The 12724-nt window shown below is 32.3% G+C and overlaps 1 protein-coding gene across 6 annotated transcripts in view; it reads left to right on the top strand.

The window, feature by feature from the left end:
- The window catches only part of LOC142339258 (uncharacterized), a 129867-nt gene that overhangs the window by 77474 nt on the left and 39669 nt on the right, over nucleotides 1–12724 (top strand). For all 6 annotated transcript variants that reach the window (XM_075389139.1, XM_075389135.1, XM_075389137.1 and 3 more), the window contains one exon: nucleotides 8438–8632. In XM_075389139.1, coding sequence (XP_075245254.1) covers nucleotides 8438–8632 — 195 coding nt within the window. The remainder of the gene's footprint in view (nucleotides 1–8437; nucleotides 8633–12724) is intronic.

Below are 12724 nucleotides of genomic sequence, written 5' to 3'. Positions count from 1 at the left end.
AAGATTCCCGTGCAGCATTTATTTAGATCTTACACGAAAAATTCAGAACTGACACTTTTTAACACTAACACCTTTTGAGGGCTCGTCGCAGAACATACGTGCTTCGATCAAAAATTGAACTTAGAAAGAAAAACTGCTACAATTATGGAGCTGGCTGTTAAATTTTACATTATACACGTACTGTACTGGACATAATATTCCAGACGGTAAATTAAGTCCGCAACTTGAAGGAGATAAAAGCCGTTTTAAGGTTAGATTACTGATGATCGAGTTGTCAAAGTGTGTATAGAATCTTCATCAAAACTATTGTTTACTTTATTAAAAACTGTGAACTAAACCTGTCCTAGTGCTCATTTTCACTGTTTCATGTTTTTTTATTCATTCATTTCAAAGTATCATGAACAGCTCATAAGGTTCAAACATAAGGAATTTTTTATGTGAGCTTAATTTTAAATTCATATGATGCCTTTCCTATTCAAACACAGAGTATTTGCTTTGTCTAAATTTCTATTGACTTTGTCTAAAGAATCCTCTTCTTTTTTCTAGTCAGCAGCCTTTCAAGTAGTTTTCTATAAGCTTCGACTCTATAGGTCCGTGATATAATGGGAAAGAAGGAAAGCCGACAGGGGGTTTAGCCGACAACCAAAAGATAAGAGTGGTTCGTCAACTAATGAGAATTAAGCGTCGGCTAAATTTTTTATTTTGCTATGAATGCTAAGTCCCCTGTCGGCAAGGATTCTTTCAAAATAAAAATCGCTAATTTGATTTCGCTACTTTCCTACTATTGGCTTTAGAGGACACGTTTTTGATCTTTCTTGAGATCTCCAAAGAGAAGAGACATACGTTGCTTACCTAACGAAAGAACCCAATTGGTTAAAAATGTTCAAAAACGCCATATATCTTCAAAAATCAATACATTCTCAGTGTGGTTTCAGAGCAATCAAGTCTCGGCAACTTCAAGTTCCCAGTGGGAACTTTCATTGATTTCATACAAGAAACAGTCTGATTTCATTGCTGTCTTTTCTTGCTTCTTTACTTACTACAATCCTACAATGAAAGCAAAGAAATCATATGTGATCCTTATAAAATTTCCAAGATATTATAAATGATCCTACTATGATTTTACATTTTAAGTTTTTATGATTAAGACATTTACTATGTGATTGATTTCTCGGCATCATTTCTTGACAAGAGCGTTAACGTGTTGAAAACTTCCAGAATTTTTGTTTCCTCTTTTTAGTATGCAACATTAATCGTTACTCTCAACATACTAGGTGCAGTACAAATCACGTGGGCATTGCTACCAATATTAATTAATAACGGTCAGAGGGGGACCCACTTTCCCCACTTTGGGAGTTTTAGGAAGTTTGTTCATTGTTATAAGGATATCAATTCAAGGTTGGGATAATTTGTTTTTACAAAGCAAAATTATGATTCCCAGTTTTTGTTTTAATCCTCCATTGTGGAGGAGGAATCTCATGCTAAGGAAATTTTTTGTTAAGATGTTTGTGGTCATTAATATTAAATTTTACATAGAGAAAATAGCGGTGTCAATGAAAAGCTGTTAAAATACTGAACCACTTTGACTGGTAAAAAACTCCATTTTTAGTTTTGTTATTTGATATTTCAGAACAAAAAATGAATTTTTGTTCTCCTGTATTTACTCTTTGTTCACATAAATAACATCTTTGTTCCGACCCCTCTTGGGGGGGGGGGGGAGAAACTATATACTCAATTGGGTTTTTTTGTTCAGACAATTTTGGCCGATCGATATATTCATCGTAGAGAGTTGATACGTTATCATTAAAAAGCTTCTCCAGCGTAGAATATGGACTTTTTTGATTTTTGTTTTTTTTTGCAAGTAGTTATCGAGGTTTAAACTTTTGAGAAAATAGAGTGAACTCCAATGATTTGTTTCAAATTTTCCGGAATTTTTGACTAACATTTTGCTAATTTTGTTAAAATTTGTTATTTTTTATAAGAAAGTGTTGTTGATTTTATTTTTAACGAAAAAGAAATATTGTCGGCTTTTTTAAGTTAATTTTTTTGTCAAAAATTCTGGCTAAATATTAAATTTTTCAAAATTCATTTTTTGCTAACTTTACTCGTTGATTATCAAAACCGCAGCATTTTTTTTTATTTTTTTCTAACAAAATATCTATATCTAAAACATTCGAAACATTTTAGTGTTCCTAATGGTTGAACAGCATTAGCAGAGCTAGTTTTAGACCACTCTTGGACTGTTATAATCCAAAACGTAATTCAGACTGTAATCAGTCGGTCTTTTTAAAAAAAAATTCGATCTTTTTTCTATACTAAATAAATAACAAAGCATTTCAAATCAAAGCTCACTAGTGATAGGTCCAATTCGTATCTTAATTAGCTCCAAATTATTTTATCTAATTTTTTTCTTGAAAACTTATGGTCGTTTTGACTTTTAAATATATTTGATTTTTAAATAATGGCTTAATAATATTTGCCTCTTTTTTTTCTTAATTTGTAGCTTAGTGTCAGCAATGAAAGAATAATTTATTTTCTACTGAATTTAAAGTTAATTTTTTTTGCGGTTTCGCACCTTAGGTTATGGTTTTCTTACTTTGATACTACTAAATTTCACATTTTTTTAATTTTCAGGTATTTGCCCATTTTTCACGTTTTCTAGTTTTGTCACATTACCACCTTATTGACTGTTCATATATCACATTTTTGGCTTTCAAAATGAGGCACAATTGATAAGATTAAAATTAAGGATTTAGACTCTGGTTTTAACGGCTTTGACAATACTTTCTTGAAGAATTTAATTGAATTTTTTAATTTTGTCTTTAACTGTCGTTTTTACTTCGTCTTTTCAGACGTATGAAACTTCATGTACAATGACCCGGTTCTCTTGGTTTTTCATGGAAGAATAGATTGGCCGATTTTCTGATATTAGTAGATAGCTGATGGCTTTCCTGACTTTGAAAACAATTGTTTTCCAAAAAAACACTGATTAACTTCGCAATGTTGTTCCTTTATTGTTTCTTTGTTAATTACAAGCCAAATATGACGATATTATTCCCGAGAAAAGGTGTTTTAGGGATTTGTGTCACAAAATTTTTTGTTTTTAAAAGAATTTGTTGTGACATTACTGGTTTCGACACGGGTATTTCACAAAAAAAAAGTAAATTAATTGTTGCTTTTTGTCATAATTTACGTTATTTTTGTAGACGTAAGATTTATGCTGGATAATTGCAGGTCTCAGACGTTTTTTTCGAAGACTAAACGAACCCATTTATTTTTTTTCTATGTGTAATTAATGGCTTTCACGTCTTTGGAAATAATTTTTTTTTGGAAAAAAATTAAGTTTTACTTAATTTTGCATTTTTTTCTTTCTTGTCTACTTGTTACCTGGTATCATTGATGAGAGGTCTCATAATATATAATTCGTGTTTGATGAAGGTGCAATCAAACATAATTTAAGGGCCAAAGTATGGCTTTACGGCTTCGAATGCTTTTTCTGGCAGAATTTAACTGATTTTTTGTTTGTTGTCTATTTGTTGTTCTTTTTGTAACAGCATAAAAATTTATTACCGGCAGTTCTTTATTCCGATCCATCTAAATTTTGGTAATTGTAAATCTATGGGATCTTTTAGTTGATTTCTAATAGTTTTCATTACTTTGAAATTAATTGTTTTTAAGAAGAAAAGGGAATTTTAAAAGCGAATACCAAGCCTTTTTATGGACTGGTCCCATATCTTTTTTGGTGAGTTACTAGTTATTTTGTTTAGTTTCAAATTTATCTGACGCTATTTTGACTTTCTTGTTAAGTTTTGTTTCTTTTTAAACGGACATAAATTTTTTGATGTAATTAATGTTTGTTGTTGTTTGATTTTGCTGTTCGTCTAGACTCGCTTTCTTAATATTGCCATATCTCACCAATCTTATTCATCACTTTTTACTACACTGAGTTATTTGCTTTCGAGGCTATCTTTTCGTTCATACACCAATTTTTTTTGAATAATACTTGAATTTTTGGGGTTTTCTGTCTGTTCCTCATTTGCTGGACAATTATGACAAAATTGTGGATGAGCAGTGTCGGAACCTTATGTGCGATCGCACACTACCGAGCCTCCTTGTTAATTTTAAACTAATTGGCCCCTGTATGCGTGCACGTATGTTTCGTGTGTAGCTGTGTGCATTGCATGCGCGTGTTCCTACGTGTTTTGGAACGACAAGATTGTGAGTAAGATATTGAGATTGAATGAGAGATAGGAAGAGTTTAGATTGCAATGGTGTATGTATGTATGTATGTATGTATGTATGTGTGTGTGTGTGTGTGTGTGTGTGTGTGTGTGTGTGTGTGTGTGTGTGTGTGTGTGTGTGTGTGTCTGTGTGTGTGTGTGTGTGTGTGTGTGTGTGTGTGTGTGTGTGTGGAGATAGAGAGAGTTCAAAGTAGGAAAGACAGTTTTGAAGCGTCACCTGCCTCGCTTGTTATCACCAACTGATAAATTATGAAGCACATCTTCCTGTTTGTACTTCAATTAAGCCACCTCTACACAAACACTCAAAAGCCACCACCACCACCATACCACCAACCAACCGACCAACCAACCAACAGTCCTACAACTACCACTGCCACCAATGCTTCTACTAATGCAACTACAACCATCACAGACGCCATACCACTCCAAACCAAACACACCCCCCCCCCCCCCCCTTAACCTCCCCCTTGTCCTCCCACATTGGCATTTCGTCCACAAAATCCAAACAAAATTTTCACAACTGCAATGTTTTTTCGCCCGAAAAGCTATACTGTTCTCGCGATCTTAACGACCGTTTGAACGCACTTGCCAAGTACCCCCCCCCCCCAGCACTCACCCACATATACAATAACTTTTGCACTTCTTTTTTTAATTGTAGGAAACCCTTTGAAATATTCCATCACACGCAAATTTTTAATAAAACTCTTGTCCTTCTTTAAGTTGTGCATTTGTGCTTTTGTTTGTTTATCAGATTAAACGGGATAAATAAAAACGGAATTATGAGCGCAAAATGAAACTAAAAGCGAAAAAGCTATTTGGCTGTCAACAACAACAAAAACACCGGTTTATAATCCTTCTTTCATGCCTGGTTTTTCTGATTGTAATAGAGTGTTGAACTGGACGCATTCGCAGTAGCGCCAAAAATACTACAGTGCTTAATAAATAGAACAACACAGAAAAAGCGTTCGAAAATTGAGGTGAAAGCGAGAACGTATCTCTTAGTTCTGTCGTCGAGACTTCAAAGACACTTTATAGTAAATAACGGTTTTTTTTATAATACGTTCATGTTAACAGGCTATAACCAAATGCTAATTGCTCAGAAAGTGCAAGCTTGGCATAGCTCAGCCCGTAGAGAACAAACTTGAAATATCTTGTCAAGATCTTGTTAACTTTCTTGGCAAGAATATGTCAAAACTTGCCAGAGATTTGCCCATGTTTCTAGAAATCAGGAACTGAGGCATTTTACCAATAAATTATCAAACAATGTCCATATTTATCTTAAAAACTTAGCTCAACAAACATTTTTCTATTAAATATCAAGATATTCCAAATTTTTCGAAAAAATCATTACCTCAAAAATCGTAGCAAGTTTGGTTTTATACGGCGAAGATATATTTGTTTGAAAGTTTATTCATACAAGAGAAGCAAAATAAAGGGTTTAAAATAGATACCTAAGTTCAACCGCTTACCTCAGACTAGTGTTGCTTACCTCTCAACAATAAAAGCACAACAAAAAGCCTAAAAGCGCGCAAACACTTGTTTGAATCCACCATATGATCAATTTTTACAGTAGCTGAGCCTGCTTCCCCCGGACCCCGGACTTGACCCCCCGCAAAAAAAACAGTACTGAACCATAGTTTTTTTCATTTGTGTACTTTTACTTTGACCAGTTCTATGATCATGTCATATTTTCGAGTGTTCTTACTACAGAACAAAAAAATTAGCTGAACTTACTGCTATCGCTCAACAAAAAATCGATCGCTGAACGAAAAAAAAATCTATCGCTGATCGCAACTGTATTCTGTGAAAATCATGCCGTCACCCTGTAAATTCTGTTGTTAATACTGACCAGCTTCTGAAACGGAACGCCCTCGTACTGATCCGGTTTTGAAACAAACTGTCATCGTACTGACCAGAGTGTGAAAAGAACCGTCACCGTATTGAAACAGACCGTTCTTGTAATGATCTGGTTCTGAAACGAGACGTCCTCGTGTTGACCTTGCAATAGAACAGTGCCAGTTCTTACCAATTAGTTTATAAGCAGTTCAAAAAAATTGTTAAGAAATTAATAAAGCTTTTAGATTTAGCAAACCTAAGTTAAAGTGTTAAGAGTTTCCTCAGTTCAAACATCCGTGCATAAGAAACTCCATAGCAATTTGAACTGCAAACCATAAAAAAATTGCAAATTGGACCCAAAGTAAAAGAGTTTATAAATCTGCAGATGTGCATTTAATTGGACCCAAAGTTTATAAATCTGCAGATGTGCATTTTCTTTTTATAACGATAGAAAATTATTTGTAATTTTTGTTTGAAAATTTCAGCTTTTTTCACAATTTTCCGATGAACAGGCTCATTTAGTTCCTGGAGACTGAACACCAGAAATGTCTACCAAAAGCAATTTGGTATCCCAAAAACATAACTTTGGTTTTTGTTTCTTTTCCAATTTTTTCTACTGAATCTCTTCAATTTCTGTTTGTTACAGTGTTTGCATCAAAACCCCCTTTTTCTATTTCTTCGTAAAAGCTTGACGCCTATTGCTTTAGTCTTGCTCTTTTAAATAGTTGAAGGTTTTGAGGATATCGTTCCGGAAAAGTTCACAAAGTGCGCAGTTTCGTATGAGACAATGTTTTGTTGTCGAGAATTTTAGGTATACATGTCTTTTGTAGCACTTTTAAATTAATATTCACTATCTTTCAGAACTTTTCATACAGCAAGCGCAAAGCATACATACAGCAAGTGGTACAATTTGGTTTACAGGTGACTTGGTTCCACTGGATAAATTCTAAACTTTGAGTACATGACAAATATTTTTGCTGGAAATTCTTTAACTTAAGGTTATAAGTTTTCTCCTAGGGAAACTGCTCTTAAGGCTTTTAAATTCTTTTGAAGCATAACTAATGGAGTGCTGGAGAATATTCTATTTTTATTGTTGGAGGAAATCACAAATCAAATATACTAATACTAATAATAATAATAATAATAATAATAATAATAATAATAATAATAATAATAATAATAATAATAATAATAATAATAATAATAATAATAATAAAAATAATAATAATAATAATAGTAATAATAATAATAATAATAATAATAATAATAATAGTAATAATAATAGTAATAATAATAATAATAATAATAATAATAATAATAATAATAATAATAATAAAAATAATAATAATAATAATAATAATAATAATAATAACAATAATAATAATAATAATAATAATAATAATAATAATAATAATGAATTTCACTTAACTTGGTTTCACCACGTTTAGTAAGTCCCTTAGGGGACTTGAATTTGATTTCCCTCAAACACTGTTCATCTTTATGGGATTTGTATTTAAAATTCTTCTTAGCTAAATCAATTAGATATTCTTTGACTTCTCTTTTGAATTTGGCAGGACTTGAATATGGGTTATAGCTGGGAAAATCACGCGCCAGTGACATCGAATTGTTTAAGTAACTCTGTAGAAAAAACTAGATCGGCAACGCTGGCGATTACATTCGTTTGAGTATAAAAATATTTTCTCGTTTGATTGTGTTTTCGGATGTCCATTCCTTATTTGCCAAAATTGCTCTGCCTCAAGTGGAAATTTTCAAAATTCTGTTTAGAACTAAGAGATCCAAAAAGACAAATTGATATGTGATCGGAAGTAAATTTACTGATCGAAGACAATCATTGTATTCTTTATCAGTAAAATAACTGCTTGATAGTATCCATTTTAAACTTTTTCTCTGAAGCCTTTCCATTTGCCTGACGATAGTTTTACCTGACGATACAATTGAACACTTATAGTTCCTAGCCTAAGTGTGGTTTCATACGCAGATATTTTCGTGCCTCATTTAAGTGAGCCTGACCGTGAGGTGTTATGATGTTTGTCCATTCCATCAGCTGATATTGATGTTGCTGGTATTATTTTTGAAAATATAATGATAAGAGCAATCTTAATTTAAGAAATCAACAATATCAACATACAGTCCAAGTTCAAAGTTGCCTATGTCCACACTTTCGTGCATTGATCCATATTTCCGGATCGTCCCTGGTACGTTCTTTTTCTGTTGGACAAACAATGATCCACTTTGGTGAGTTTCCGTGTTATACTCCATCCTGGGTTATTGTGTGTGATAACAATGTTAACTTTGAATTTATTCGTCCTTGTTTAAAATATTGCCCTGTTCCATTTCAGTCTGAAGAGGAGATGAAACAGTGTGAAGACTTCATCCCCCAGTTACTTATCACCAATTTGGAAGACACAAAGAAGGAGAGGACAGTTTACAGCTTCTCAATCCACGGAAGTGAGATCAAATTCAACATGAGGTGGCATCTAAAGGGCAACTTCTACGAACAGATGGAGTTGTACGACTTCCCATTCGATGTACAGGTTCGACTTCCCATTCGTCTGCTATCTATCCTAATTTTATAATGCAATAATTTTAATTGCGTTTCAACTTTGTTAATATTTTGGTTAAAGATTAACTTTTACATCGTTAAAACTTTTTGATTGACCATATGTTTAACCTCTAATTTCCAAATCAAAAACTGCTTTCTGTCTTTAATTCTCTTTGTGGTGTGATCAAACAAGGCGGCTCGTTAATGTGCGTTCGCACATGATGTTCCGACCCGAGCTCATCTACATTTTTGTCTAAATTGTCAACCAAATGAGGAGATAAAATAGATGTTTGAGTTTAAAACAATCGTTACACAACCTATCTACTAATTGAATTACATAATTCTATGACTCATTACAGCGCCAACGTGATCTGGCATTAAAGAAATTACGCGACAAATAAAACAAACAGCAAAATTAGCAAAAACATAAATTTCACGGCAAAAACGGAATATCTAAATTTAAAAGCACCTAGTAACAACGTCAAAAAGCCGTTAGATAAAACCCTAGTTAAACAAGTTTTTTTTCCAAACTATACAGCAGATGGAGAGTTTTCTTAATGAGACTAGGTAACAAACCGACAAGAAGAACGAACAGTGAGGCGAAACTTATAAATTAATCAACATTTTTTTACACCAAGAAATTTCAAAAATCTTAAAAATCATCAGCTTTTAACTAAATAATCCTTAATAAATTACTAAAAAGTTATTACAAACCAAAAGAACCTGTCTTTGGTTTGACTAAGCCATAGAAACAAACACAAAAGAAAATCAAAAAATTACAAACGATTTGCGAAGACACAAACTATTGCTACCATTAAAATCATTAGCTATCATGTGAATATTATGTATTTTTGTTTCAATTGTTATTTCTACTAATTCAGTTGATGGATTTACACTGAGAGATTAAATAAGTTTACTTGGACCACATTTTAAAACCCTTGGGATCTGTTATTACGCGATTGTTCTGAAAGAAGAGAAAATGAAGCACAAAAATTGGCCTCTCAACAAACGTTCATTAAAACGCATATTGTCCAACAAATGAAATATTAGTGAAAAATAATGTCAACAGATATGTTATTTCTTGAAATACAAGAAATTGGATGGGACCTCTATTTGATGAAAATAAGTTACAATTTGACGAAAAGAACAACAAAAACTGAAAAATTGGAAAAATATTTCAAAATTTTTATCATAAACTTTAAGACTATTCGCTATAAACTGACTGCTTCGGGTAACATCAATCATTAAATCCTTAATTACAAGCCTATGTGACCTGTCATCAATTTACGGCTACCTAAAGAACAAGAACAGCAAATTCAAGAAAAAATTGAGCGAGAAAAGTGTCGAAGGCATTAAAAAAAATGAACTTTTCACTGAAAATTTTTCCTTTTTCTATTATTTTTTAAGAGCGGTGAAATTTACCTTTTTTATCAATACAATTTCACAAAATCAACAAATATGAACAAATACCTTAGAACAACGAAATTTTCTCGAGAACACACGTATTATCAACGCCATTAAATTCATTAGCTTTCAACGGAAGCCAGTATATACAATAAATGATGCCTCGAGGGGACAATAAGTTTTTTTGCCAATTGTATTTCATCAATAAGACCTTACAACAAGTTAATGACTATGAAAACAACAACAGAGAGAGGCAAAAACCACAAATTCAGTAGAAAAGTGCCAGAAGAAAATGTCGAAGCAATTCAACTCGTAAGCTCTTCTCCGAACACTTTATCTATGATCCGTTGAACCTCCCTAAACCAATAAAGACTATCGGCAGTAGGTTAATGTAATAAGATTTCAAAAGGATACAAAAATAAAATAAAAAGTACACTGAAATTTTAAAAAAATTAAGAAATCTCGTGTCATTGAAGTTTTCATATTAATAGGTAGAGGATAAAACCGGTAATCAGATTAATTTTGGCTGCAGAACAACCGAAAGGGATTCTGTTAAAACTGTCTTCAAGAAAAAAATGAGGATTGTTTAATGTTCAAAAAAAATTTCGGAAAAATTATTTTTAAACTCTTAACAGACTTTAAACTAAAAATCTTTCAACGAAGCTCAATCACTACGCTCAGATATAACCCGATGGGAGACAAAGGTTGTTTGTCATGCGTAGATAAATAACAAGTCATCACAATAAGTCTTATGACTGTGAAAACAATAACAAAAACAGGCAAAAACAAAAAAATAGTAGAAAAGTGCGAGAAGAAAATGTCAAAGCCAATTAAACCGTTAGTTTTTCCCTGAAAGATTTATCTGTGATGCATTGAACGTCCCCTCTAAGCCAATGGCGCTAGAATTGTTTTTTGATAATGTGTAAAATGTTTGGATAATGTGATAAGAGTTCAAAAGTAACCAATAATACAAAAATATCAAAAAAAAAAGAATTGAAATCTTGTGTCATTGAAGTCATATTACCAATAGTTGGAAGATAAAACCGCTAACCACATTAGTTTTGGTTGCGATAGAAAGCAAGTGGGTCCTGTCAATACTGACACTGACAAACAGTTCACGAGAAAGTTTAAGATTTGTTAGTGTTCAATAAAATTTTTCGAAAAATTATTTTTAAATTCTTAACAGCCATTAATTTCAATAGCTTTCAACTGAAGTCAATAAATACGCTCAAAGATGCCCCCATAGGAGTACATTTATGTTGGTCATGCATAGGTAATCAATAAGATATCACAATAAGTCTTATGGCTATTAAAACAACATCAAAAACAGGCAAAAACCAAAAAATCAAACGAAAAGTGCGAGAAGAAGGTGTCGAAGCCATTTAAACCATAAATTTTTCTATGAAATTTTTATCTGTAATCCACTAAACATCTTCTTTGAGCCAATGGGAGATATCAATATTTGGATAATGTGATAAGATTTCAAAAGTAACCAATAATACAAAAGTATCCAATTTTTTTTTAATTTTTTGAAATCTTGTGCCATTGAAGTCATATAACCAATAGTTAGAAGATAAAATCGCTAACGAATTTAAATTTGGTTGCAATAGGAGGGAGGAGGGTGCTGTCACCCATGTACTGACTTACAATTCACGATAATAAGTTTATGATTCTTTAATGTTCAAAAAAAATCGAAAAATTATTTTTTAAGTCTTAACAGCCATTAGCTGTCCCCTCAAAGCACTAGATATGTTCACTTAATGCTCATTATGAAAAAAATTACACTTTTAGTCAATGAATCCATGCCATAGGACTCCAAAAAATTAGTAAAACCTCAAAAAGAAACTAAAAATTTCATTTAAAGTTTTGAAAACTCATAATCGAAGCCAAAAAACACATGAGCAATTCCTTGAAAACGATGTTTTTTGATCATTGGGCTTCATTCGAATGTAAAGGAGGTTTGTCAATAAAAGAATCTCAATAGAAACAGTTGTTTGTCTCTAGGTGACTTAAAAAAAGCAAAAAAAAAAGAGAAAAATTTTATATAAAAAAAAGCTCTCAAATAGAGTTCGATTTTTTTTGATAGTGAACTTCCCTATGAGACCAGAACTAGTATTTTTTATCGCCTTTAGTCTATTAGGAACACAAAGTTGGTCCACTTTTGGCGTGAAATTTAATTTTGAAATACTATTTTTATAGAAAATGTTTTAATTTTGAGAAAAATTACACTAAAAGTGAACAAATATCCCGTGTTCACACAAAACTTCAATCCTCGATAACTCCTCGAAAAAAAACGAAAATCAAAAAAAACTTTTAATTTTGAATTCTACGCTGGACCAGCTTTTTAATGATACCACTCACTTTTCTCTACGACAAATGTATCGATCGGTCAAAATTGACTGAACAAAAAAAACCGTTTGATTATATAGTTCCTCCCCCCCACAAGTGGGGTCGGAACAAAAAGCATCTAATCATCAAAGTTTTTCAGCTTTAATTTTACACATCACTCTTCTTCAGTCGTGATGATCTGTTCGGTTGTGATATACTTCATATCAAGACCCACCGTTTTAGTTGCAGTTAGTTAATATATACCCAGTGAATAGAAACTTATTTAAGCAACTTGATAGGAACATACTAAACTTGACAGATCTTGATACGATCTTGTTAAGATTCATTTAGT

Source organism: Convolutriloba macropyga, chromosome 5 (genome assembly GCF_964194025.1).
Source record: "Convolutriloba macropyga chromosome 5, txConMacr16.3, whole genome shotgun sequence".
NCBI classification, from domain to species: domain Eukaryota; kingdom Metazoa; phylum Xenacoelomorpha; order Acoela; family Convolutidae; genus Convolutriloba; species Convolutriloba macropyga.
This window is presented reverse-complemented; position numbering and strand designations above follow the sequence as displayed.